This window comes from Apium graveolens, chromosome 5, assembly GCF_009905375.1.
Source record: "Apium graveolens cultivar Ventura chromosome 5, ASM990537v1, whole genome shotgun sequence".
Classification (NCBI taxonomy): domain Eukaryota; kingdom Viridiplantae; phylum Streptophyta; class Magnoliopsida; order Apiales; family Apiaceae; genus Apium; species Apium graveolens.
The window spans coordinates 260,580,554-260,608,206 of record NC_133651.1 but is presented as its reverse complement, the minus strand read 5'-3'; the positions used below and the strand labels follow the sequence as shown (position 1 = coordinate 260,608,206).

Genomic DNA, 27,653 nt, shown 5'->3' with positions numbered 1-27,653 from the left:
TAATTTTTATTTTATAGTTGTAGTTCAATTTTTTCTAAAGAGAATGAAAAAGATTGACTTTGGCATCACCTCTTTACAAATTCATCATCATTGAATAATATTATAAATCTAATTTCTTTTTAAAGTAAAACATTATATAAATCGATTTAGTATATCGTCATAGTTTAACGGATCTTGTGTCATCTCATGTCAAATTTTGAATATATTTAAATATTGGGTCAAGTCCCTAAAAAAATAATGTACAACCAGCCACTTAGTAATTTTTATACATATTATCAATTGAATTGATAGTATAAAGATCTCAAAAATATTAATTCAATATAAGATATTACAAAATTTATATCTATTGATAAGATGTCCAGGTCGAATTCGTAATTTAAATTTACTAAACCTAGACAGTGACGATGTATTTTTGGCCGGGTCATGTATTCAAATTTCGAGTATTTTTAAAAATGGCTAAAATTCTGATTTCGAAACTAGTAATTTTGATACATATTATCAATTTACTTGATCTAATAAAGACTTCTAAAATATTTTTTTAATATTAGATATTACAAAGATTTCTCTTATTAGTAAAATTTTCTCGTCGAACCTGTAATTTAATTTAAACCTAGATAGTGAAGTTGTATTTTCAACGGGGTCATGTGATCATATTTTGCGTATTTTTTTAAAAAATGGGTCAAGTTCTGATTTCGAATTCGAAATCAACCGAAATACACTAACTATTTATGACCCTAACCTATCTAAATATATAGTACACACATATATTATTTAAATATAAGTGTATTTATTTTCAATATTTTTTAAAAATAATAATTTATATGTACAATTTAATATTTTATTAAAAACATATATTAAAAAGGTACGAGACATAATTTTTAAACTAAATAGTGTTTAATAAATACAATAATGATCTGTTTATGTACTATACTTAAATTATATCTTAAATTCAATTTTTTAAAACAAACTTTATAAATATTTCAGTAATTATGTTAAAATTAAATAAATTATCATTATTTATGATATTCGCATTATTTGTGTATGATTAAAAATATATGTAATAATATGGTAAAATGGTAAGAGATGTACATGTAATAATATGGTAAAATGGTAACAATATTTTTTTATATAAATACGAAGTACAAAAGGGTAAGTTAGTCATTTCAATACATAAATAAAATGTAGGAATGACAAAATAATCATCGAAAATAAAAAATCTCATTAATTTTATCCTCTTATTCTTCTATCTTCTCTTCTAGGAGAACAAAGGGATAATTAGTTAGATTTAAAAGTTTCATTGAAAAGACTAAATTACCCTTATTTTTAATATTTATATAATATTGTGTTTTGTGAGAATCAAACTCAAGATATTTCATTCACCTATACAACCTTATACCATTACACCATATAGTAACATATGCTTTTTATCATACACATAATATGTAAGTGTGCAAAGAAATATTTTATTTAACTTTAAAGATAGTTACTTGAATTCCGCAAAAAAAAGATAGTTACTTGAATATTTGTACAGTTAATTTTAAAGAATTGAATTCCCGATACAAAATTAGACATAGTACATAAATAAATTATTATCTTATTTATTAATCTTTTTTTAGTTTGAAAATATATCTCATATAATTTTAACATATTTTATTATTATTTAAAGTAATTAAAATGTACTTATATAATTTTTAAAGAAAATATTAAAAATAGAATCGCTTATATATAAGTAATCTATAATAGTATCACATATTTAGATGAGTTCGAATTATAATGAGTCAATGCATTTTAGTTTATTTTGAATTTGAAATCACAACTTGGCCCATTCTTTAAAAAATACTCGAAATTTGACTACATGACTCGACTAAAAAAATATCGTCACATTCTACCTTTAGTAAATTTAAATTACAAGTTTGGCTAGAATATCTTACAATTATGTGAATTTTTTTAATATTTTATGTGAGTATAAATTAATGTGTTTGAGGTGTTTATAAGATCAAGTCAATTGATTACTTGTATTAAAATTACTAACTTCACTAGTAACGAATTATTATTTTGGGGACTTATCCCGATTTTAAAAATATTCGAAATTTGATATGAGATATCACGAGATTTATTAAAATTAAGGTGATACATTAAATCAATTTATTTTTCATTTTTCACTTAAAAAACTAGATTTTTAAAAAAAAATTATTTTAGATAAGCAATATTCATTGATCAAGATAATATTGTAAAAATATTTTGAATTATTCAAATAAAATTTATATCTATACTATATAGTAATATTTGATTCAATGCATTTTATATTATTTAAAGAAAAAATATATATTAATCTAATAAAGTCAAGTTCTATGGAGACCATGTTTTTGTTGGAGACCACGGAGACTTCCTACGTTTTGTAATCAAAACACTATGAAATATATTATTTTGTGAAGTATGTTTTACGAATATCACTAATTCATTAAAATTTTTGAAGATCATTCAAGTTTAATAAGTAAGATGTGTATGTTCCGCAATTTGAATAAATGTTCTGCAAACTAAACATGTTTTGTAGAATAAAACATTTTGTAATGTTTTACATGCAGATAATGTATGATATTCAAGATTTTGAATAAAATAATGATATTTGTAGAACATAATTCATAAAATAATATATTTTGCAATGTTTTTATGCAAGATTTTAATTGCAGAATATAAGTGGTGTTCGTGGTCTCCAACAAAACCGTGGTCTCCATAGAACTTGACACTTGTTCAATAATATGAATGAATTAACCAGTTCAACTGATATTTATAAAACTTTATTGAATTAAAAAATATTTAATTTTAGGAGAATAGTATACAATGTTATCAAATTATTATAGGAAGAAATATTAGAGTAGTAACGAAAGGAACTTAAAAACAGTTTAAATAACGATATAATTACATTTTTTTTCCTCGACTTCTTGAAAAAAAATCATGAATATCAATAAGAAGTCTTTATAATATATAATTTATATTTATGTTACAACCATGATTGATACTCAGTATGAAAAATAGACATGCATTGTTTGTCAGTGATAATGTGAATACAATATATAGATTATTGCAATTTATTTATTGCATAATTTAATTTTTGAATAATTATAAATGCATGTTATTTAAGTAATCAATTGTGTCACTAGATGTTAATAATGATTATACATATACATAAATCGGATATTTAGCATATAAATAATTAAAACCATCGTAATTTACTAAGAAATGTAACATACGATAATTTGCATGCCGACACACACATATAACTTAATGTTACTTTGGTAACCATAGTGTAAATAAAAAACTAATATTTTTCCATGCATACATACGTTGAATTTCAAAAACTAACATTTTTTATTAAAATCAACTTATATTAACAGTAGTGTAAATTTTACATTATTGTATGTTATGATTGCAAGTATTCCTGACTTCAGTTATGCATTTTATATCTTATTAAATTGAATAATATAGACAAGTACATATAGTTTATTTAAATAAAATTCAAAATTTTTGGTCAACTCTGTATTCAACATATATGTTACTTTTTAATCTTTTATTTGTAAACATACTAATGACATTCTACATATTAAGTATAATCATTTTATCTTAAACGTACACTGACTACACTGTTTATATATATATATATTTTGCTTGATGAGTTATATTTGAAACGTTGTATAATTTGGTATTGTCTTTTATGAAAATAATACACATTGATAAACAATCAACTTGTATTTGATATACGTTAGATATTGTACAACATTTACAAATAAGAAAATAATTATTAACATTATAATTGCATGATGCATAAAAAAATTCTAGAAAATGACCCGTGCCTCGCACGGGTTATTATGCTAGTTATATATAAAAGATAAAAATGCAACTAATTTTGTACTGTTTTTAAAGAAAAAGGAAATTAAATATGAGCCTTAAGAGCGCCTTATGTGAGATTTCACAAATTTAAGCAATTGATACAACTCAAAGGTAGTATGTAATATAAAATTTATAGTAAAAATTATAAATAAGCTCTTAAGAATAACTTTATTTTAGTCAATCTGTAGTCGAATATATAAACAATATTTTTAGCCAATATTTTCGGAATTGAATAAAAAAATTCCTTGTTATAATTTCACTAATCATTATAAACAATAAATATAGCTAATAAATTTATCCATTCAGTAGAAAATAATACAAAGTCTAAGTTATTTATTCAACAATCGATCTTTACTGATCGTATTTCAAGTAAAAGGGGAGCTAACTATCTACAATAATTTTAGAATGAGATAAATAAAGTATAAGGTATAGAATGTCGACATAACTTTCTTTGTCAACCAGTATTTTCTTCATGGTATTGGTGCCTACTTTTGTCGTAATAACTAAAGCATCCTGATAATCTTTAATGATGTGTGGGGAGTAGTCCTCATCAGAGAATGATATGACCGGCTACGGGTTGTGTCTTGATCATTTATCGATGTCAGGGTTAATATTTAGGACCTCCCTAACATACACTTTTTTAAAGTTATTGGAGAGTCCTCCTGCTGGGATTCCCCCAAAGATTACATCGATAAACCTATCATCATCATGTAATTTATCGTGTTGAGTGTTCAAATTTGTGTCAACAAAGTGAACGAACTCGCCTCGCTTGATTTTGCTTTCAGTTAAATTGTTGAGATGATAACATTGTTCGGTAGTATGCCCTTTGACTTCATGATATTCACAATATCAAGAGCTCGATGGGCAACCTGGCTTCATGGGCCTTGGTGGGTGATAGTAAGGCTCAGTTTTAAGTTCATGGCCTTATATGTTGTGAGTTTGGTAAACTCCTTTTTGGGCTGAGGGTGTGTCTGCCATCGAGACTCTCTTTGTGGACTAGAGTTGTCCTCGTGTTCTCTTCGGTGGGGAGAATATTGTTTGTCTCATTATCTTTCATTTTTCGAAGATCGGGAGCTATAATTCTTGTTTCAGCCATTGCGATGGGATGATCGCCTTGGAAAATATAGTGTTACGCCCAGATTCCTTCGGGTGTTTGAACAGACTTCGGCTTCCTTGAAGGTGGCTTCAGCTAGTACCTAAAAGTGAAGAGAATGCGAGGGTTTGTACCCCCGATTCATCTTCGGTGTGAGAATAAGAATCTGGTTGTGGAGGTGGGTAAAGAATACAAGAAAAGCAGAGTGTTTGAGAGAATCTGTGTATGTGTTGTCTTACTTCTCAAGGGTTTTATACCCAATTCTGCCATGATTGCTCGTCCGTTACTTACCATTAAGGCGGGAGTGAAAAGGGGGCGTTATGTCGCTTCTGTATTCCAACGTTCAGGGAGAAGATTGGCCTCGGCCTGAGTCTCTCCGTGGGCCTTCGGCTTATGGGTCTGGTGGACCTTCGGCCCAATGGATGGATCGTTAGATGGGCCTTCACTCAGTGGGCCTTATTGGTCCCATAGTCAACATATCACTGTCCTTTGGCTGGGCTTTCGGTCGGGCCGACGGACATCAATTCAGGCCCATATTGGGGCGAAGAAACCCTAGGGCGACCGCTTCAGTTTCACCTCGATCTTCGTTCGTACACGTGGCAAGCTTGTGGGAACTTGTGGTGCATTAAAGTGACAGTTGTTGGCACGTCATTTCATGGATTAATCTCAGCCATTGAATCTCAACCGTTTTAATCTGGGACGTCCGTTTTAAAACCCCCCAAACGTCGCTTTTTAAAATCTTTGTGGGCACCTATATAAGGCCCATTGTGCATTTCTTTTCCTTTTTAACACTTCCCATTCCTCTCCTCAACAACAATCGTCGTCAAGTTCATAAATCACGGGCAACAACAACTCGACTTTTCCAGATCACCCCATTTCAATCCAGGAGCATCTTCAAATTAGTAAGTCCCCCTTCATTTCTCAGTGGTCCTCGCATTTCCATGTAAGTTTTGAGTTTTACGGGTTTTGCATGTGAGTCCAGTGGTTTCTTTTTCCTGGGCTTTTTAAGTGTATATTGTTGTTGTATTTTTTCGGGTCTTTTGGCTTTATGGAGTACTCCTGGGTAGGAAATAGGAGTTTCTGGGTTTTGGTAGTTTTTGGGGCCTCCCATTGGATTTAAAGATGGCATGCGAGGCGATTTTTGGCCAAGAACTCTCTTCGGGGGGTTCTTGGCCTAAGAACGTCCTTCAAGAGCCGACCCAGGGGGCAGATAGGCGGTTTGGAGCTTAAAGATGGCTGGCGAAGGGTTTCTGGGGGCAAGAGCTTCCTTCGGGAAACTTGCCTTTTGGGACATCCTTCGGGAGCCTACTCCAGATTCTTTTTTTGTTCGCTCGGTTCTAGGACATTTACTCGGCCTTTTATCATTTTTCATTTTTCTTTTGTCTTGTCCCGAGTACATGGACTAATGTCTCTCTATTTTTGAATACAGGCACATGGACAGAGCGAATCGCCCTCTAGAGACTTGGGACCCATGGTCGGGCACTTTGGCGGAAACGTCTTCTATTCGCCCAGAGAGAATGAGTCCGGATCTCTTTGGATCGGCGGCGAATTATCCGGCGGCGAACAACCGGTCGGAACTGTCGAAGGAGAGGATAATTCAGATGTATTCTGAGTTCTTCGTTCCTCGGAACTTCTACTGGCTCTACGCCCCCAATAAGAATGAGCGGATCTATAATACTCCCGGAGTGCCGGAGGGGTACGGCGACGGTGCTGTCGGGATTTCAGAGGCGGCTTTCAAGTGCGGCTTCCGAGTGCCGACACTGAAGATAGTGAAGCATCTTTTCAAACAAATGGGGATTGCTATGGGGCAGATGGACCCCAATGGGTTCATCCACATCAACTGCTTCCAGAACAGGTGCCTTCATGCCGGAGTTACTCTTACTCTGAGGCTATTCTAGTGGCATTACGACTTCTGAAGGAACCCGAAGAGCCCGCGGTTTTATACCATCACTCGTCGGGCTGGCCGAGCGGATTGAACGGCCACCAATTCCAGTAACAAGAATACCCATACTCACTGGTGCTTCGTGAGTGGGCGGAGGTTGGCCCCAATGTCCGTCTGGCGGGATGTGAATCCATCGCTGCTCCTTGCGCCGAGCTTAACGGAGAGGGAGAAGGAGGACTACGTGGCCCTGGTAGATGTCCGCGTGAGTAAGCTGGGTCCTGAAGAATTTCGGGACAGAGACTGGTTATTAAGTTTTTGGGGTGGGGGTAACAAACTTCTCCTTCATCCATCGTAATTTTTCTTTTATTATTTTCGCTACTTTCTTTCGTTCTTTCATTTTCTTCTTCATTCTGTCTCCATTATCGATCTGACATATTTTTCCCTTGTTTTTGTTTCATTGTCTTCCAGAGAGGCCTTGATCGAGAGGAAGAAGGCCAAGGCGGCCGAGAAGAGGGCCGTAGAAGAGGAGGTGATGAGGAGGATGAGCTGGTGGTGGTCAGGGTGGGGAACCCCTCCAAAAGGACCCGTAGCCGGGAGGGGGTTGTTCAGTCTTATCTTCCCGGATGGGGTGTGCTGACGTTTGACCACACTGTCTACCCGGCGAGGCAGTCCACGAAGGAGGTGGCTTCGGACTTGTGCCACGAGCTCCAGCTCTCGGCCGATCTACCGACCTTTGGTTTGGCTTCTCCGACCGAGGCTTACACTGAGCTTCTGTCCTTTTTGTCCCTGGTATGTTTTTAATTTTGTTTCTAATTTCGCTCGTCTTTATTCTTCGGCCCCTTTCTCTTCCTTCGTTTAATACTTTTGCCTTATCTTTTTTGCAGGCTTCTCCTTGGGTTGCGGCCGCGGAGGACAAAGATAGAAACTCGGATGGCCGAGGTGAAGGAGCTGGAGAAGAGGGCCACGGAGGCCGAGGAGGAACTGAAAAGGGTGAAATCCCATAACGAGGTCCTGGATGGTCAGGCCACCGCGCTGAAGGGAGACAAGGCCAAGCTGGAGAAGGCCCTCGAGAAGGCGAACCGGAGGATCTCCCACCGGAACGTCCAGCTGAAGAAGTCCCGCAAGGAGCTTCGGAAGAAGAAAAACAGCTGGACCAGACAGAGGAGCGTTACTTCCAGTTCGGCACTGACTATATCCTGGAGAAGGCTCATGGCCTGAACTGGGATTATAAGCAGTTGTTGGACGACAGCCTGGAGGATCCTATCGGCTGGCCAGCAGTTGAAGCCCCTCTTGTCTCCTCCGGCGAAGACAAAGAGCTCTCAGATGAAGACCCCCAGGCCTAAGCTTCCGGCACCGAGGTGCTTGATATGACTGAAGATGATCTTGTGGTGAAGTTTTCCGTTGGTGTTTTCATGGTCATACCCAACTCTTGCAGCGGCTTTCTTCGTTCGTCTTCTTTGTAATTTTATTTTTTGTAACTGATACTCTTGCCTTCGAGCTTTTGTAATTTAACTAGACTTCAAGCTTTTATATTTTAATGCATCTTTCATCTTTCTGTCAGCATTATTTCTCCTATTTTAACCATGTATTCGACCTTATTCGCCTTAACAGTTTTAAAAGATGAATGAATCGCATCATCGGCTTTACTCATTTGCCTTAGCAATTTTAATAAACGAATTGTATCTTCAGCTTATTCGCCTTAACAATTTTAATAGACGAATGAGTCGCATATTCGGCTTTACTCATTCTCCTTAGCAATTTTAATGAGCAATTACTACCCCTTGTGGCCCCGAGTGTTAAAGGCCGAAGGTGACTACGGGCCGTTAATACTCTAAAAGGTCTCTGATTGCCCTTAGATCAGCATGACTTCGTTTATTCAGCCGATAAAGAGGAGGGGTTGGTCTTCTTCGAGGTCGCCCTTAGACTAGGACGTTATCGCTCTGAATAAATGTGTGATTGAGGCTGAAAGATCATGTCTTCTTTGGGATTGCCCCTAGACAGGGTTTTCTTCGGACTCCTTTAATATCACCAACAATAAGGACGAGGGAGAAGGTATGATCTTAGGATTGCCCCTTAAGATTCTTCATTCATCCTTACCGTATGATTGAAAATTAAATAATAATTAAATAATAGTGTTGGAGTGAAGGATGTTTGATTCACGTGGGATTGCCCCTATGTTCTCAGCTATACATGCTTCATTCATAAATTGGACAAAGATGGCGGCCGGAGAGTTTATCGTCTTCGGGATCGCCCCTAGATAATACTCCTGTGGCCACGCATTTGGTACTTAAAAAATAAATGTGACAGAAAGTGCATTTTTATTTATGACTAAACTGCTTACACTTCTCATATAATATTCAAGTACAAATTTAACTTTTAAAGAAATTTCTTACTGATAAAACTTTCGAAGGCGACTAGCATGCCACGTGTTTTTTATTGCTTCGCATGATAGTGTTTCAAGCTTGTATGTTCCTAGGCGAACGACCTCGATCACCTTATAAGGCCCTTCCCAGTTAGGCTGAAGTTTTCCTTGTTTGGTCGGCATTGAAGCAGCCAGCTCCCTCAGGACTAGGTCTCCCACTGTGAACGACCTCTTCTTGATGTTGGAGTCATAATGATGGGCTGCTTGTAGCAAGTATTTCATGTTCCTTTGGTGGGCAGCTTCCCTTTTTTCCTCCAATAAGTCCACGTTCGCCCTCTGCCCAAAGCTGTTGGTTTCCAAATTGTAGACCTCAATTCGGTATGATTTCAATCCTACTTCAAATAGGACCAGGGCTTCGGTTCCATAGGCCATTCTGAAAGGATTTTCCCTTGTTAAAGTCCTAGGGGTCGTTCGGTAGGCCCATAAGATCCAAGGGAGTTCTTCTAACCATCTTCCTTGAGCCTCGCCCAGCCTCTTCTTTATCCCTCGAAACTTCTTTATCCCTCGAAAGATTACTTTGTTTTCCGCTTCGATTGCCCTATTCCCTTGCGGATGGGTGACTGAGCTAAATCTCTATTCAATTCCGAAGTGGTGCAGGAACTTGCGAAACTTGTTCCCAATAAACTGAGTCACATTATCAGAGATGCAATTCTTCGGAATTCCAAATCGAAGAATAATCTGTTCTAGAAAGAACTTTTTTGCGGCTTTTTCGGTTATGGCCGACAATGGTCAGGCTTCGACCCACTTGGTCATGTAGTCAATAGTGATTATGCAGTACTTTGCTTGCTTCGTGCTAGTTGGGAGAATGCCAACTATGTCCACAGCCCACAAGGCGAACGGAATGGGACTTAGAACAGAAGTCATTTCTTCTGGGGGCTGTCTTGGGACAGTGGAGAACAATTGGCACTGTACACACTTCTTGGCATACTCGATGGCATCGGCCTTTAGGGTTGGCCAGAAGAATCCCTGGAGAAGGATTTTGAAGGCGAGGGACCGACCGGCCAGATTCTCGCCGCAAATTCCTTCGTGCACTGCCTCAAGAGCTTGACATTATTCTTCGGTGTTTAGGCATCTTAGGAGGGGCTGACTGACTGATCGGCGATACATCCGCCCATTAATGATTGTGTAGCTCGACGCTCTGTACTTTATTTTTAGCGCCTCCCTTCAGTCCGGAGGTAGGATACCCTTCTCCAGAAAGTTCCTTAAGGGAGTCATCCAATCATTCCCCAGGAGAATTTCCAGACATTCTTTCTTCTCGATTGAAGGTGTCTTGGCTTCGGTGAAGTAGATGGAACTAGTTAGGTTCTGTGTCTCAGCCGAAGTTAGCCTGGAAAGGGCGTCTGCCTATCCATTGTTCTCCCTGCCAATTTGACTTAGCTCAAAAGTTTCAAATGACAGAGAGGCATCTTATACCTTGGTGGCGTAAGCTTTCGTTCGGGGGTCTCTCTGCTCATATTCCCCAGAGAAGTGCTTTACAACCAGCATAGAATCGTTGAAGGCCCTTAGGTGCTTCGCCTCAAGGCTTCGGGCCAGATCCATCCCTGCGAGGAGTGCTTCGTACTCTGCTTCATTGTTCGTCAGAGGAAAGTCGAATCTTATAGCCTGGCATATCTCGAACCCTTCGGGGCTGGAGAGAATTAAGCCGGCCCCACACTTTTTCCCAGCTACTGACCCATCTACAAAAAGTTTCCATTTTACGGGGGTCCGAATGAGCTATTCGTCGGGCGCGAGATCCTGCGGCCCCGAGAATGTGCACTCGACCATAAAGTCAGCTAGAGCTTGGGCCTTGATCACTGTTCTAGGGACATACTCAAGATCAAATTCCCCGAGTTCGATGGACCAGGCTACTACCCTTCCCGAGGCTTCGGGCCTTGTTAAAATCTTCTTCAAAGGATGACTGGTGACAACGTGAATCGTTCGGCTCTGGAAGTAATGTCGTAATTTCCGGGAGGCCACGACCAACCCATATGAAAATTTTTCGGCATTGGGGTACCTCATTTCTGCATCCTTGAGGACATGGGACACATGGAACACGGGATGCTGATTGCCTTCATAATTTTTCACAAGCACTGTCCCTAAGGTTCTGTCGGACACAGCTAGGTAGAGCTGGAGAGTTTCCTTCGGATCAGGCCACATCAAGAGTGGTTCCTTAGTTAGGTATTCATTCACTTCCTCGAACGCCCTTTGACACTCGGGCCCCCACTCAAAATTCTTTGATCCCTTAAGCACGGCGAAGAAGGAGAGTGCCTTTTTGGCTGATCGGGAGATGAAACGCTGAAGGGCGGCGAGTCGGCCAGTCAGCTTCTGGATCTCTCTGATACATTTAGGGGCTTCCATATTAATGACTGCTTCGATCTTTTCATGGTTCGCCTCTATTCCCCGGGCACTGACCATGTAGCCCAGGAACTTGCCACTGGAGACTCCGAAGGTGCACTTGTTCGGATTGATCCTCATGTGGTTTCTCCGGAGTGCTTTAATAAGTGGCATTTTATACCACTTAGAGCGTCTCATAATAACTTGAATTGGTGTCTTGGACTCAAGTATTTTGTGTATTTGACGCGTTTTCCAGTGTTTTTGCATTTCAGGGTATAACTTGCTTAGATAGGTGGTTTTCATCAAATAAAGCTTAAGGAAGTACTTGGAATCAGTCTAGGGGTGATGAGCAAAGAAATCAGCATAAACAGGAGCAAAATAAAGAATTTTCCAGAAGGGTAACACGCGACCGCGCGCTAGGAGCATGCGACCGCGTGCCAGTAGGCGACAGTGGATACTAGTTTTCTCTAGGAGCACAACAATGAAGAAGAGGGAGCATTAGTTTATCTCGTGATTCTTTTAATTCGTTGTAACAGTGGATGCTAGTTTTCTCTTTGCATTGAACCTTAATACTCTTGTGACGTACTTCACTATTTATTAAGTATTTTTTCAGCCTTATATAGTTGTGTTATTAACATGCTTTCATATGAACCCATGGTGACGATGAGTTCTATTATGGGCTAATCGTTATCATGGGGTTCTAACGGATTTACTTATGGATTTCTATAGTTAATTTGTTCAGATACCTTAGTGTGTGGTAATTGATTGATATCCTGGTATTGGTTGTGCTGATTCGTCTTATGTGTGTAGCTAACATATAAGATAGTGTATTAATCTCTATTGAAGCGACAGTGAATATAGAGGTTTAGAACTTGCCATGATAACATAGGTTCATGTATTTGTTATGCATGATTCGTAGGTAATTTTAACCATCTTACTTGCCCTATGTAATCACGATAGATAACTTGTGCATTAAACCGTTATGTTTTCAATTCTTAAAGACATATAAGGACTAAGTATAATTGGTTTCTATTCAATTTCTATCTCTTTCTTAGATGCTTGGTAGTAGGGTATTCGTACAACGAAAGTTGGCGTTTACTAGTTTCGTGTTATCTGATTAGTGTCATCACCATAACATGTTAAGGTTAAGAAAAATGACTTGGAATGAAGTAGTAATGAAGTTAGAATTCCATGTTTGTAATATATAGTAATTTAACCTCAATTCTCTTAGTTAATGTTATTTAGTATAATCTCTTAGTTTAATAAAAACCCAATTTGTTATTTATTTTAGCATTGAGCGATAACCATACATTGTTGCATAGGTGCATAAATTGAACTTAACCTAAACCAGTCTCTATGGGAACGAATCTGATTTATATCTTATACTACTTGCGAACGCGTATACTTGCGTGAATATTAGCACGTGTTTTCGCCCTAACAAGTTTTTGGCGCCGCTGCCGGGGACTCGGTGTTAATTTTTAGTTTATGTGCTTGTCATCAGTGGTCATTAAAGTTCACTGACTCAGACTCTTTTACTCTCACGGTTTATTTGTTTGTGTTTCAGGTACTCAGTACAATGGGAGATCCAGCAGGACGAACGAAAGCCTTGATGGATTTTTCTCAACCCAAGATCAATGACATTCAATCTAGCATTGTCCGGCTAGCTATCATAGCTAATACCTTTGAGATCAAGCCTGGCATAATTCAATGGGTGCAGAATTCAATCTAGTTTGGGGGTTCTCCAACTGAAGATCCCAATATGCACATTAGGGATTTCATTGAGATATGCGATACCTTCAAGTTCAACGGTGTTTTTGAAGATGTTGTGAAGCTGAGACTGTTCCCATTCTCTCTGAGGGACAAGGCTAAGAGCTGGTTACACTCTCTACCAGCTGGTTCGATTACTACTTGGGAAGATCTTGCTTAGAAAATTCTTACTAAATTATTCCTTATGGCGAAGACAGCTGCACTCAGAAATGCTATTACTCAATTTGCGCAGCAAACGGGGGAATCGCTATGTGAAGCTTGGGAGCGCTACAAGAAGATGCTTAGGAAGTGTCCTCATCATAGAATTCCTGATTGGATGATCATCAATTGTTTTTATAATGGGTTGGGAGCACAGTCTAGACCCATGCTCGATGCAGCATCAGGCGGAGCATTATGGGCAAAGAGCTATGATGAAGCTTATGATCTAATTGAACTGATGGTTGCTAATGAATATCATTATCCAACCCAGAGATTTCCACAGGGAAAGGTAGCAGGAGTTCTTGAAGTGGATAAAGCTACGGCTATCACTGCTCAACTAAAGGCGTTGTCTATGAAGATCGATTCTCTGGCTAACTATGGTGTTAAGAAGATAATTAGTGTTTATGAGCTGTGTGCAGGTCCGCATGTGACGGAGCAATTCGCTATATCTAGTGACTCAGCTCAGTTTGTGAGCAACTTTCAGAGATTGTAACAACCAGTTCCAGACACTTATCATCCTGACAACTGGAATCATCCTAAATTCAGCTGGAGCAACAATCAGAATACGATGCAACAGTCATTCCAGCAGTTTGGAAATAAGCTATTCAACCCTCCTGGTTTTCAGCAACAAATTACACCAAAACAACAAACTCATGGTGCATGTCTCCCTTCGAATGAAAAATCTGAATTGGAGGAGTTGCGGCTTATGTGCAAAAACCAGGCTCTTATATGCCAAAGTCAGGCTGTTTCTATCAAGACTCTGGAGAACCAAAGAGGCAAATTGCTAATGCCTTATTGAATCGACCACCAAGAATGCTTCCTAGTGATACGAAAACAAATCCAGGCAAGAGGGAAGTTGAAGGACAGGTGAACGCCATCACCTTGAGGTCTGGAAAATCGCAAACCCCCAAATTCAGCAAGATGAAGAGCCTGAAAAATCTCAAGTTTCAGAAAATACAGTTGTGGCTAAAGAAGAAGTGCAGAAGGAATCAGAGGTGGAACCAAGGAAGACTACTGTGGAACACACTCCTCCTGAGGGTAATACAGGGGAGAAACAAATCTATCCTCCACCTCATTTTCTCAAGAGGCTGCAGAAGAAAAAGCTGGATAAGAAGTTTGAGAAGTTTTTAGAGGTGTTCAAGAAACTTCATATCAACATACCTTTCGCTGAAGCTCTAGAACAGATGCCTAGTTATGCGAGGTTTATGAAAGGTATTCTCTCTCGGAAAGTGAAGCTCGATGACTTAGAGACCGTTGCTCTAACGGAGGAATGTAGTGATGTGCTGCAACAGAAATTGCCTTCGAAGCTTAAAGATCCTGAAAGCTTCACTATTCCTTACACCATCGAAAACTTGTCGTTCGATAAGTGTTTATGTGATTTAGAAGCTAGCATCAATCTGATGCCCTTATCTATCTTCAAGAAGCTTGGTCTGCCTGATCTGAAACCAACATACATGTCATTGCAACTAGCTGATCATTCCATCGCTTATCCAAGAGGTATAGTGGAGGATGTTTTGGTCAAGGGGGATAAACTCATCTTCCCTGCTGACTTTGTAATTCTTGATTTCGAGGAAGATAAGAAGATTCACATTATCTTGGGAAGACCATTCTTGGCTACAGGCCGAACTATGATCGATGTGCAAAAAGGAGAGCTTTCGATGAAGGTTTACGATCAAAAAGTCACTTTTAATGTGTTTAAGGAAATAAAATTACCCACAGCTAAAGAGGAGTGCTTTAAAGTAGAATGGGTCGAATCTGTAGTAAATTCAGAACCTGAGCAATTGCCAAAGTCAGATACCTTAGAGAGATCCTTAATAGGGGAATCAGTTATTGAAGATAAAGAAGGAGCAGAGCAATTGTAGGATTTGAATGCACCTCCGTGGATGAGGAAGTTGGATATGCCATTCGATTCTCTCAGGTTAGCAGAGCTGAAAATTTCTCAGGAGCATTTTGAACTATTTATTCAAGAAACTCCCACACTTGAGCTCAACCGAATGCTAGATCACTTGAGTTATTCATTTTTAGGTGCACCCCATGATAAGGGGTTGGGATATATTTTTGATGATGTAGAGAGTGGCTGGACGGATATTCCTGTGCCTACATAGGGTTCTTCTCATGTGCAACAGGTAGTTGATAGGACTGGTGTTGGTGATGCACAGTATAGAAGATTGACTAGGCGTATGGAGGCCATGCATGTCATCCACCGATATTTTGCTGAAGATTTAACACACGCTTTCAGTACTGTTGTTCGAGACACTGGTGGCGAGGTTGATTGGCCACCGGATCCTTCACTCAGCGAGGGTGATTCTCCAGCTAATTAGGTATGCCTGAAATCCTTATTATTACCTTCAATGAGGACATTAAAATTTTTTAGTTGGGGGTGATAATGTAAGGATTAGTAGTGTGTGTGTCTATATAGATTCATATAGATTCATATTGCATGTTTAGTTGTTGTTCATTCATATTTTTGCATGATTATTCATTCTAGGATATATTTGTTTGCATTTTTGTTTGTGTTATTATGTGAGTCCATGTAGTTGCATTTTCATGCATATGCCATGATCCCTTTGTGTTGCTTTACCGATTAATATGTGATATTGATGCGAGTGTAGTGATAGCATTAGAGTGATGTTGAATCTTGTTAGGTTACATGCATGCTAGAAACATTTGTAATTTCACTAAGTCTTAGAGTATGCTTAAGGACTAGATCGTTGTCATGGTTTGATGGTTTTTGAGGTTAATTTATTGCTTATACTTAGAATGCATGCTAGGCTCTTAATGATAAAAGACATGAAAAGGTAAAAAATGGAGATAAAAAAATTGGAATTCATTGCTAGTTGTGGCTAGGCGTCAAATGGCTAGTAGTCTGTTCATATTGTATACGAGTAGTCTATGGTTGAGCAAGATGGAGCGAAACACACTTGCTCAAAAATTGAAAAAAAATATAAGTGTGAAAAAGAAAAAAAAAGAGAAAAAAAGAGAAAGAAAAAAAAATATATGGTTTAATGCACAATTGATCACGAGTGGGTTCTTTGGTATTCGAGTTATTAAGTTCTTAGGGGACTTTGTGCCTAGTGACCTAAGGCTTTTATAGTCTGGGATCCGCTAACCTAACGCTCGCTAAATGGGTACCATTGCATAAGTCTTTTGTGGACCTCACTCATTGCACGATCAAAAAAGCATTTGTTTTATGTGTTGAATAAAAGCATGAATCCGTAATAAACTCCAATAATCTTGTAGTGTTATAAGTCATTTTGTGTCTAGAATATATTCTTCGTATAAGCGTGTGATTGCCTTGAGGATAATTAAGTTATGATGATTGATCTAGTTTCGAAGCATATCTGTTAAGCATTCACACACACCACATTTCTAGTTATATGTTAGCTTGCATGATTTGATTGATCTTTAATCGCCTAATTGCATTCATTGATATGTCATGTGTTGGTTGGGTTAGTCATCGCGAGGGGATCGCTGCATTCATATAGTTGCATTCATGCATATTTTATTCTGAGTTTGAGTCTGTGATGCTTGAGGACAAGCATCGATTCAAGTTTGGGGGTTTGATAAGTGGCATTTTATACCACTTAGAGCGTCTCATAACAGCTTGAATTGGTGTCTTAGACTCAAGTATTTTGTGTATTTGACGCGTTTTCTAGTGTTTTTGCATTTCAGGGTATAACTTGCTTAGATAGGTGATTTTCATCAAATAAAGCTTAAGGAAGTACTTGAAATCAGTCTAGGGGTGATGAACAAAGAAATTAGCACAAACAAGAGCAAAATGAAGAATTTTCCAGAAGGGTAACACACGACCGCGCGCTAGGAGCACGCGACCGTGTGCCAGCAGGCGACCGCGTTGAGGGAGCATGCGACCACGTGCATGCGGAATTTCAGATTCTGGTTTTGTTTTTTTTCAATTCTGTTTGGGCTTCTGTTGGCGCGGTGACTCCTGGACTCTTATATAAACCTTATGGGAAGACGTTTTCTTCAACAGGAGCGAAGGCAAGAAGATTGAGAAGACCGTTTTAGCACACAACAACAAAGAAGAGGGAGAATTAGTTTATCTCGTGATTCTTTTAATTCATTGTAACAGTGGATGCTAGTTTTCTCTATGCTTTGAACCTTAATAGTCTTGTGACGTACTTCACTATTTATTAAGTATTTTTTTAGCCTTATATAGTTGTGTTATTAACATGCTTTCTTATGAACCCATGGTGACGATGAGTTCTATTATGGGCTAATCATTATCATGGGGTTCTAACGGATTTACTTATGGATTTCTATAGGTAATTTGTTCTGATACCTTAGTGTGTGGCAATTAATTGATATCCTGGTGTTAGTTGTGCTGATTCGTCTTATGTGCATAGCTAACATATAAGATAGCGTGTTAATCTCTATTGAAGCGACAATGAATATAGAGGTTTAGAACTTGTCATGCTAGCATAGGTTCATGTATTTGTTATGCATGATTCGTATGTAATTTTAACCATCTTACTTGCCCTATGTAATCACGATAGATAACTTGCGCATTAAACCGTTATATTTTCAATTCTTATAGATATATAAGGACTAAGTATAATTGGTGTCTATTCAACTTCTATCTCTTTTGTGGATGCTTGGTAGTAAGGTATTCGTACAACTAAAGTTGGCGTTTACTAGTTTCGTGTTATCTAATTAGTGTCATCACCATCACATGCTAAGGTTAAGAACAATGACTTGGAATGAAGTAGTAATGAAGTTAGAATTCCATGTTTGTCAAATATAGTAATTCAACCTCAATTCTCTTAGTTAATGTTATTTAGTATAATCTCCTAGTTTAATAAAAATCCAATTTGTTATTTGTCTTAGCATTGAGCGATAACCATACATTGTTGCATAGGTGCATAAATTGAACTTAACCTAAACCAATCTCTGTGGGAACGAATCTGATTTATATCTTATACTACTTGCGAACGCGTATACTTGCGTGAATATCAGCGCATGTTTTCGCCCTAACACGTTTCGAAGCACTTTTTCAAATCTTCGGCATGATCTTGGATCAGTGATTTTACAATCATGTCATCCACATATGCTTCCATGTTTCGACCGGTTTGCTCTTTAAAGACCTTGTTCACCATTTGTTGGAATGTGGCTCCAGCGTTCTTTAGTCCGAAGGGCATTTTGATATAAGCATAAGTCCCCTTCGGAGTTATGAACGCTGTCTTGGGCACATCCTTGTCATTCATAGCAATTTGATGATAGATAGAAAAAGCATCCAAAAAATGAGTACCTCATATCCTGCCGTGGCGTCTATCAGCTGGTCGATGCTGGGCATGGGGTAGTGGTCCTTCGAACATGCTTTATTGAGGTCCATATAATCCACGCACATCCTCCACTTCCCATTTAACTTCTTGACAACCACCACATTGGCTAGCCAGTCGGGGTATTCAATTTCCTCGATGAACTTGGCTTCCAACAATTTTTCTACTTCGGCTTCTATAACCTTCTATCATTCGACTGCAAATGTCTTCTTCTTCTGCTTCACCGGTTTGGCCTCAGGCTGCACATTCAAGCAGTGCTTAGCCTTCTTGGGATCCAAGTCGGGCATGTCTTCCGGCCCCCAGGCGAACACATCATGGTATCGTCGAATGACAGCTACTACCTTTTCCTTCAGATCTGCCCCCATGTTTTTCCCAATCCGAACCATTTTTCCCGAATGGCCTGCGTACAATTCTACAGCTTCAGTTTCCGCCGCGAGTTCGGCTATCGGGCTCGAGAGATCCGCTCCAAATTTTTCCAACTCAATATTCAGTGTTTCACGATTTCCGCTGGGCTCGTATTCGGCCCGCTTTCTTTTTCCAGTTTCGTTCGGTCCTTCGTATTCCTGATCCTTTTCCAGGTCCTCAAGCATTATAATTCTGGTGGTTTTTTGATCGCCCCTCATTTCTCCCACCCCTCTTTCGGTTGGAAACTTGAGTTTAAGATGGGGTATAAACTCCACCTCTTCGAAGGTTGACAGGAAAGGTCTTCCAAATATGGCATTATATGGGCTATCGATCCGAACCACATAGAACTTCACTGGCTTCTCAACAGTATATGGCAATTTGCCCAGGAGGATAGGGAGCATGATTGTCCCTTCAAACTGAATGTGATGTCCTCCAATGGCGTAAAGGGGAGCCTCATTGCAGGGTTCTAACTGCTCTCTGGCCAAGTTCATCTTGCAGTAGGTTTTGGGGAACAGTATGTTGGCCGAACTTCCAGTATCTACCATCACCTTCCATATTTTATTCTGCCCGATGATAGGATTTATAATAAAAGGGTCCTTGTGCGGGTGAATGACATCCTCATAGTCTTCAGTGTTGAAGGTCATGGGCGTATGGGGCTTCGCCTGACCGAACTGATATAGATAATACACTTGTCGGGCATATTTTTTCTTGGCCATCTTGCTATCCTTATCCAGGATACTTCCCCCATATATAGTTTTTACTTCGCCCCTTATCCTATCCCTTCGCTCTGGCTCCTCGGCCTCTGCCTCCTCCTCTTGATTCTCCTTCGGCCCAAGCCTGTCTCTCAGATCTCGGACGAACTGATTAAGTTCGTCATTTTTGATCATACGCTCAATGAGCTTTTTGAGGTGATAGCACTCATCGGTGTTATGCCCCTTGTCCCCGTGATAGTCGCAGTATTTTTCGGGGTTCTTCTTGTAGGTTGGGACCTTCATTTTAGCCGGACAGACGAATCCGGGTTTTCCCTTGATCTCATGGAGAATCTTGGAGATCGGCGCATTCAAAGGGGTAAACACGGACGAATCTCTATCTCGTCGCCGTTCGGCCCCCCGATCCATTTGTTTTCTTCCTTCTTTCCTACCATCCCTTCGGTCGGTACCTAATCTTGAGCCTTCGTACTTGACAGCTCGCTTTGATCGGTCATCCCTTCGGGAATTCCATATATATCATTCAGGGATCTAGGGGAAAATTGTAAAGAGATGAATGAAGCTTTTTACCTTTATAGGGGTCCAGCCCCGCCGTCAAGAAGCCCATTGCTTTGACCTTGTCCAGATTAGTAACCATCCCAGATTCCTCCTTAAACCAAGCGAGATAATCCCCTAACTCCTCGTTCGCCCTCTGTCTGCAGTGAACCAGGGCTTCAGTGAACTTTGAAATTTCGGCACAAGTGAGAGTAGTATTTCAAAAACTTTCTCTTCAGTTGCTCGTAGGATCCAATGGACCTAGGCTTAAAGGATTTGTACCACATGGAAGCTGACCCCTTCAGATAGGTCTTGAACATTTTTCACAACATAATATCATTGTGACCCATCCCCATCATTAGAAACTCATACTTTTCGCAGTGGTCTTCAGGGTCTCCCTTCCCGCTGAACTCACTCATCTTAAGGAATTGCCTTTCTTCGCCCAGAGGGGTCGATACTGTTCAATTTCTTGGGTCACGGCCGGTTCTCTATCGGCCCTCCTATTGCCGAACAGGGATTTCTCTAGAGGAGTGAGTCTGAGGCGGGATCCGTCGGGCTCCTCATCCGAGTCAGACGAGAAGGGTTGCTTTGTTCTCTTCCTTCGGGGATGTAAATCAGAGTCAGACTCATCTTTTTCGTCATTCTCCCTTCGGTCTCTCCTATCCTTATTGGTTCTTCCCAGCGCGTCGGCCTGAATTTAGGCTGGGCAATCGTGTTGTGTCGTGTACTTTCGTGTCGTGTATTTTCGTGTTTTCGTGTAATCAAAGTTAAAACCGAACACGACCCGATAACATTTCGTGTACCTGTTTATCATATCCGAACACAAAACAAAATTTGAAGCTGCATTGCTTCACGTAGGGTCTTTTCCTGAAGCTCGATATCTTCCCTTTGAAGCTGTAGGGCCTTTAGTCGTAGTGCATCGGCCTCTCTTTGCTTCGCGCGGGCTTCTGCTTTTTTTTCTGCTTGATCAGTTTTGGCCTTGCCCTTCTCCGCGGCCTTTTCTGCCCGGATCTCTAGGAGTAAGGCCTCTTCCTCTGGGGTTAATGTGATGACTCCATCCTCGTCCACTAGGGTGGATAGTTGTCCCTTGTCGGAAAAACCAGGCGGCGGTGAATGCTCATGAATTACTTCTTTCATGTTCTAGTTATCTCGGCTTGTATCTCTCGTGGTCCCATAGACGGTGCCAAATGTTACGCCCAGATTCCTTCGGGTGTTTGAATAGACTTCGGCTTCCTTGAAGGTGGCTTCATCTAGTACTTGAAGGTGAAGAGAATGCGAGGCTTTGTACCCCCGATTCACCTCCGGTGTGAGAATAAGAATCTGGTTGTAGATGTGGGTAAAGAATACAAGAAAAGCAAAGTGTTTGAGAGAATCTGTGTCTGTGTTGCTTACTTGTCAAGGGGTTTTATACCCAATTCTGCCATGATTGCTCATCCGTTACTTACTATTAAGGCGGGAGTGAAAAGGGGGCGTTATGTCCCTTCTGTATTCCAACGTTCAGGGAGAAGATAGTCCTCGGCCTGAGTCTCTCCGTGGGCCTTCGGCTTACGGGTCTGGTGGACCTTCGGCCCAATGGCTAAATTGTTAGATGGGCCTTCACTCAGTGGGCCTTATTGGGTCCATAGTCAACATGTAGGCTCCCTACTATTTCTTGGAAAGTTATTTGATATTCTACAATTTGGAATGTTGTTTGCAATGATTTGGTACTTTTCTCCAATAATTCCTCCAATAATGCATCATATCTAGATTTTTCAATCCCGACTGCGAGGCAGTTTGAAGCTAGTGGCTCATTCAAGTCAGTGACATCCGCCATAACTTTTACAAAGTGAATCAAGAAATCTCTTAAAGACTCATTGGAGCTTTGGTGGATTGTCATTATCGAGGCTGTGATCTTACCTCCTTTAAAGTTGCTAGAGAAAGGCATTTGGAATTTGATTTTTAAGGTCATCCAGGAGTCGAAGGAGAGTGATGGTAGATTATTATACCAACATAGAGTTGTACCTTGCAAGCATGTAGAAAAGAATTAGCACCGAGCGACCTCAGAATGGCCGTAAAAACCCATTTGCCCATCGAAGGTATTAAGAAAACCTGACGGGTTTGATGATCCATTGAAGTGGTCGAACGATAGAGTTTTTGACATTCTATTAATGCGTGTTCGCTCTATTGTGTGTGTCAATGGACTCTCATTGACTATTTCTTGTCCTATTTGGGTATGTATATAATCTCTAAGCTGAACCATATCTTCCTGCATCGTAATGAATTCTTCCTTCTGAATTTGCTCAGTTGACTCAGTGAATTGAGAAATGCCCTTGGAGCCCGAGGTTCGTTGACAACATGTGCGATGCTTGAAGTATGTTGACTCGGCGGATGGCTCGTACTGAAAGTCATTCTTGAAGTCCCCGTCATCCAGTGGGTTGGAGAGTGAATCTAGTTCAAGCTCGAGTTGAAGACTCTTGATCTCCTTATGTTTTGCGAGCTTTCTTTTTCACCTTTCAGCTTCCATGTCGAGCAAACGGAGTACGTCGTCTGAGCAATCGGTGTCTCCTAATTCCACTTCATGTTTAGCTTACTGCATTTCGACCTTATTAAGATAGAGTCTTAATAAGGTCGATGATGTTATCAAGCGTTGCTTGATAACGCTTGTTATCTTTTCGAGGAGTGTACTTTCATTCTCACGTCAACGACGGTTTTTCGTTTCATTCCCGAACCTTTTTTCCCGGCTGATCATTTTAATTGATCTTATGCAGGTGGTTCTATTTAAAGAAATAGCTCTTTTGGTTGTAGCCTTAATGGTTCATGTGTTTCGCCTGGTCGTGGCACCGTCGAAAAATCCGTTGTACCCCTGCCACCGTCTTTGATATTAGTTCCATATTCTACATTCATGTTAGATTGTAAGAAATAAAAAGTAGGGATCATTTTTCTCGATCCAAATGATAACGTTGCTAAATATTATGTATAATTTAATAAGGATAATTACTCATCTTATGATTGTATGAAGTTCTCACTTCATTAATATTTTAACACCTTCCAATGGAGGTAGTTACAAAGTATTTACAGGGGAGATTTAGTGGGCTTCCTCTATTTTTATTTCATTTTGAGCATGTTGGGCCTTTCCTTTGTCTATCCTCTTTACTCAATTATGGGCTTACATCTCTTTTATATATAGATCCAACATTACCCCCCGTAGTTTGACAATATCTTTTAGATCTATATTCAAGGTATTTCTGCCAAATAAGTAGTAGAAACAAGTAACAATTAAAGTGTTAGCTAAAAAATTAAAAGGAAAATTAACCTCTATTTATATATATATACGCACATAAATATATATATATATATATATATATATATAGTTTTGCAGAGAAAGTTTTCTTTTTCTTATCATTTTCAGCTAAGGAGTTTTGGGGATACTCTTACGTCCGTTCGGTTTCCATTACTCGGGGGATAAAAGCGTGCATCTGGGCTCATTCTTCCTCATTTTTATTTGCGGACTCTAAATATTTGTAAGTATTTTGACCCTTCTTTTGTAATTATTCATCTCTACCATTTTTAGTAGTAATCTCAAGATGTCTATTCGTTTGTCATCTTCTTCAACTCCGTTAGTGAGGGATACCGGGAATGGGGTTTTTGGGGATGTAGAAGGAGATTCTAGTATTAACTTAGATAATTTAGAGGTCCCCAATAAATCGTTTGAACCCAATAGCGTCTTTATGAGCATTTTTGATGATGTGGATGGTGCTCCGTCTGTTAGGTCTCAGGGTCCTACTCCTTTAAGCCCTCGAGTTGTTGCTTTGAGGGAGAGGAAATTGGAAGACGCTTTGGCTCACGGGAGAAAGCATCTTTCTAGTGAGCCTAGTTTGAATTATGCAAGCCTTTATCTGGATCGAGCACTGAAAAAAGATAAGTTATGTGAGTGGGTCGACTTTAGGATTGGGTATAAGGTTAAGACCCCTGGTGACGGTGATCGAGTGTGAATGATGCCTGAATACAGAATGCATGGTATTCCATTGATTTTGTTTGAATATGGGCTTTGCTTTCCAATGCATCCATTTCATTTGGCAATTTATGAGACTATAAGTTGTGGGATTCCATAACTGACACCTAATGCTTTGGCCCAGGTCACAGGTTTTATTGTGTTGTGTGCTGAGAGAAATCGAGTCCCCACTATTCAATTATTTTTCTCAATATATGGAGTGAATTACACTAAGGGTCAAGTTTACTTTGATACTCAAGTAAAAAGTTTTAGGATTTTTGAGGTTAAATCATCTAATTCTGGATATCGCCCCAAGTGGGTTTATGATCATGGGCCCGATATTGAGTTCGTTCCACCTTGTAGGTCGATAAGCAAGGAGCCTACTGATTATTTTGTTGTTGTCATTTTTAGGGATATGATATAAGTAAAAACATACCCATTTAAAGGATAAAAAATTCATGGAGGAGCATGCTTGTAAGACTTGAATCTTTGTTTACTACTTTATTTTTTATCTGCTTATGAACCTGTCTTGCTAATTGTTTAATTGTATGCTTTTATTTTTCTCTTTTTTTGACAGTTTCTAGTAAGCCACTGGCTCGTTTATTGTGCAAAGGTACGAAATTAGATATGGATAAGGCCTTGATGACGTTGGCAAAAAAATCTTCTGATGGGGCAAATTTGAGAGTTGGTGATGGGGTCACCTCAAAGGTTGATGTGTCATCTTCTGTGGGTTTGGGTAAGGCCGATGGTGTGGATATGCCTGAGACTCCTATTACTGTCGATAGTGATACTGTTGGCGATCTGGATAACCGTCAGCGTAAGCATGCTTGTGGGTCGGGAAAGAGCATTGCGGAGACTGCTTCTCATAGTGCCAATAAAACTTTGACTATTGTGGAGGCTCCAGGTGCCGATGAGTCCCTTGTGTTGCGTATTTAGCCTACTGAAGGATGGTCTAGCGGGATGATCATGCCATTGAGGGTGTTCCGAGCTTTCAATCTTTCCCAAGATGTTGGTGCTTATATTGACAGGGACATGCATAATTTAATCGAGAGGGGCTTGGGTTATGGTGGTCGGGTATGATTCTCATTTCTTCGTTCTTCTTCGTCCTTTCTGCTGTTTGATCAACTGGGAGATATCTTATTATCTTGTTTGATCGTGCTTCTATGTTGTTTGTTTTTAGTTTTTCTCAGATGTGGCGCATATATTAGAGATGTTCAAGGCGGATGTTGATCAACAGAAAAGATAAAAGGTTAGTGTTGAGCTTGTATCGGCACAGGAGGAGAGAAAGAGGGTCGGGGCCGTGTTTATGATTTGAAAGCGCAGATGGCTGAGTTGGTTCCACTCTAGAAAGAAAAGGAAGATTTTTGCTCGAAGGTACAGGAGTTGGAAAGTAAGATCAAGGATCTACAAGTTGGTTGGGATGAAGATGCTAAAAAGATTAACTCCCTATACAAAGACGTTGTCAAGTTGTGAGCTGCAAATGATCGCTTGTCAAAAGAAAATGACGATATTAAGTCGGAAGTAGAGAAGGGAGTTGAGGACATTGGTAAGGCGCTTGGTGAGGGATATGCTCGTTGTTATCATCTTATATTGGGGCTCAACCTTGCAGTGGACCTCACGGAGCATACCTTTGATCATTATGTCAGTGATTATGCCGCTGAGAGAGAAAGAAAGAGAGAGAGAGAGGAGAGAGAAGCTCAGCAGCAAGACTAGAAGCCTGAAGTTTGAAGGTGAGGGATTCCTCGTTGGTTTGTAATTATAATTGTAACTGAGAAATTTTGAACTTATCGTGTTTGAAACTCATTATGGTAACTTGACTATATTCCGGTCATGTGATGACCCTTGACTGTTGCTTAATTTATATTTCAATTATGTGTTAGCTTTTTCATGGTGACGCGGTAGAAATTTTTTTTAACTTATCTCCGCTCGAAGTTACATCTTTTCCTCGATAAAATATTCTACATGCGTATAGTCTTTTTTGTAATAGCTAAGAAGTTGCATGACATATTTTTGACTAATGCAGTGGTGAATCCAGTGATCGATCTTTATGTCAAATTATTAACCATATTTATTTTGATATGTCAATGATTCTCATCGTTATGCTGACTGAATAGCCACTATTTGTTTAGTAAGGTGGGTAGTTTTTAACGAAAGAAAAGGAAAAAATACATTCCCAAATATTTTTATTAGTGCTGACTAGAATGTTTGTGAATCGAAGACATTTTTATTGAATCACTTAGTAGAGCCGGGATGGAGGTCTCATAACGACCCCTTTATATCGCCGATTTAAAAGGCAAAAACAAGAGTTATGCTAACGTGGGGAAAGGGTATGTCTTCGACTGCTAAAGTGGCCTCACTGTAATACTTTCTAAGATGGATGGCATTCCAAGTGTTTTTAATGGGATCGTCAATCAGATATGAGAGTTCATAGGTTCTCGCGCTGACCACCTTAGTAACTTTATAGGATCCTTCACATAGGGCTTTAAGTTTCCCCGAAGTGCTTGGTTTTGACGCAGGACTAGGTCATTCACTAGGAAATTCATTTGTTTCACTTTTTTGTTGAAGTATCTGGCTGTTCTCTACTATTGGGCGATGACTCTCGCTAGGGCCTCATTCTTTATTTCTTTCAATAAATCCACATTGGATCTTATTCCATCCATGTTAGCATCTTTGTCGAATAATTCTACCCGTAAGGAGGTGAGGGAGATTTCAATAGATTGTACTGCCTTCATACCGTAGGCCATCCGAAAAGGTGCCTCTTCGGTCGAGGTGCATGGGATCGTTGTGTATGCCCAAAGGACGTTTAGCATCTCATTGACCCAACATCGGGGAATTTTCTCAATAAGCTTTTTTAATCCTTGGAGGATTACTTTATTAGTGACCTCAACCTGGTCGTTGGCCTGAGAGTAGGCTACTGAGGCCTTTAGGTGTTGCACCTTGAGTTGATCTAGAGTTTTTTCGAACTTCACACCTACAAACTGGGTTCTGTTATCAGTTATTACAATTCGAGGAACTCCGAAGTGAAATATCATGAATTACATGAAGAATTTGATCATAGTTGTTTCTCCTATTTTAGCAAGAGGTTTAGCCTCGACCCATTTTGTTGCGTAGCCAACTACGACCACCACATATTGAGCGTGTGGTTTAAACTTTGGGAACGGGCCCACTATATCAATT

General features: G+C 39.4%; 2 protein-coding genes and 1 non-coding gene across 4 annotated transcripts; 1 reads left to right on the top strand and 2 right to left on the bottom strand.

Annotated features, from left to right (window-relative positions):
• Positions 1–9,252: 9,252 nt before the first annotated feature.
• On the bottom strand, positions 9,253–9,657 carry LOC141660904 (uncharacterized). The gene has a single exon (XM_074467886.1). It carries the CDS (start codon positions 9,655–9,657, stop codon positions 9,253–9,255), a length of 405 nt encoding a protein of 134 aa, XP_074323987.1.
• A 3,907-nt stretch (positions 9,658–13,564) lies between these two features.
• Positions 13,565–13,671, bottom strand: LOC141663090 (small nucleolar RNA R71). Its single transcript, XR_012551175.1, has one exon. It is a non-coding gene; the product is annotated as a small nucleolar RNA R71 (small nucleolar RNA).
• A 10,179-nt stretch (positions 13,672–23,850) lies between these two features.
• On the top strand, positions 23,851–26,418 carry LOC141725121 (uncharacterized). Of its 2 annotated transcripts, XM_074527539.1 has the most exons (4): positions 23,851–24,006; positions 24,888–24,950; positions 25,054–25,550; positions 25,657–26,418. In XM_074527539.1, the coding sequence occupies exons 2-3, from the start codon at positions 24,935–24,937 to the stop codon at positions 25,410–25,412; spliced, it is 375 nt and encodes a 124-aa protein (XP_074383640.1). In that variant the 5' UTR covers positions 23,851–24,006; positions 24,888–24,934; the 3' UTR covers positions 25,413–25,550; positions 25,657–26,418. The 2 variants fall into 2 exon arrangements, with proteins under 2 accessions (XP_074383640.1, XP_074383641.1); XM_074527540.1 differs by lacking the exon at positions 24,888–24,950 and having other exon boundaries at positions 25,657–26,415.
• Positions 26,419–27,653: the final 1,235 nt, after the last annotated feature.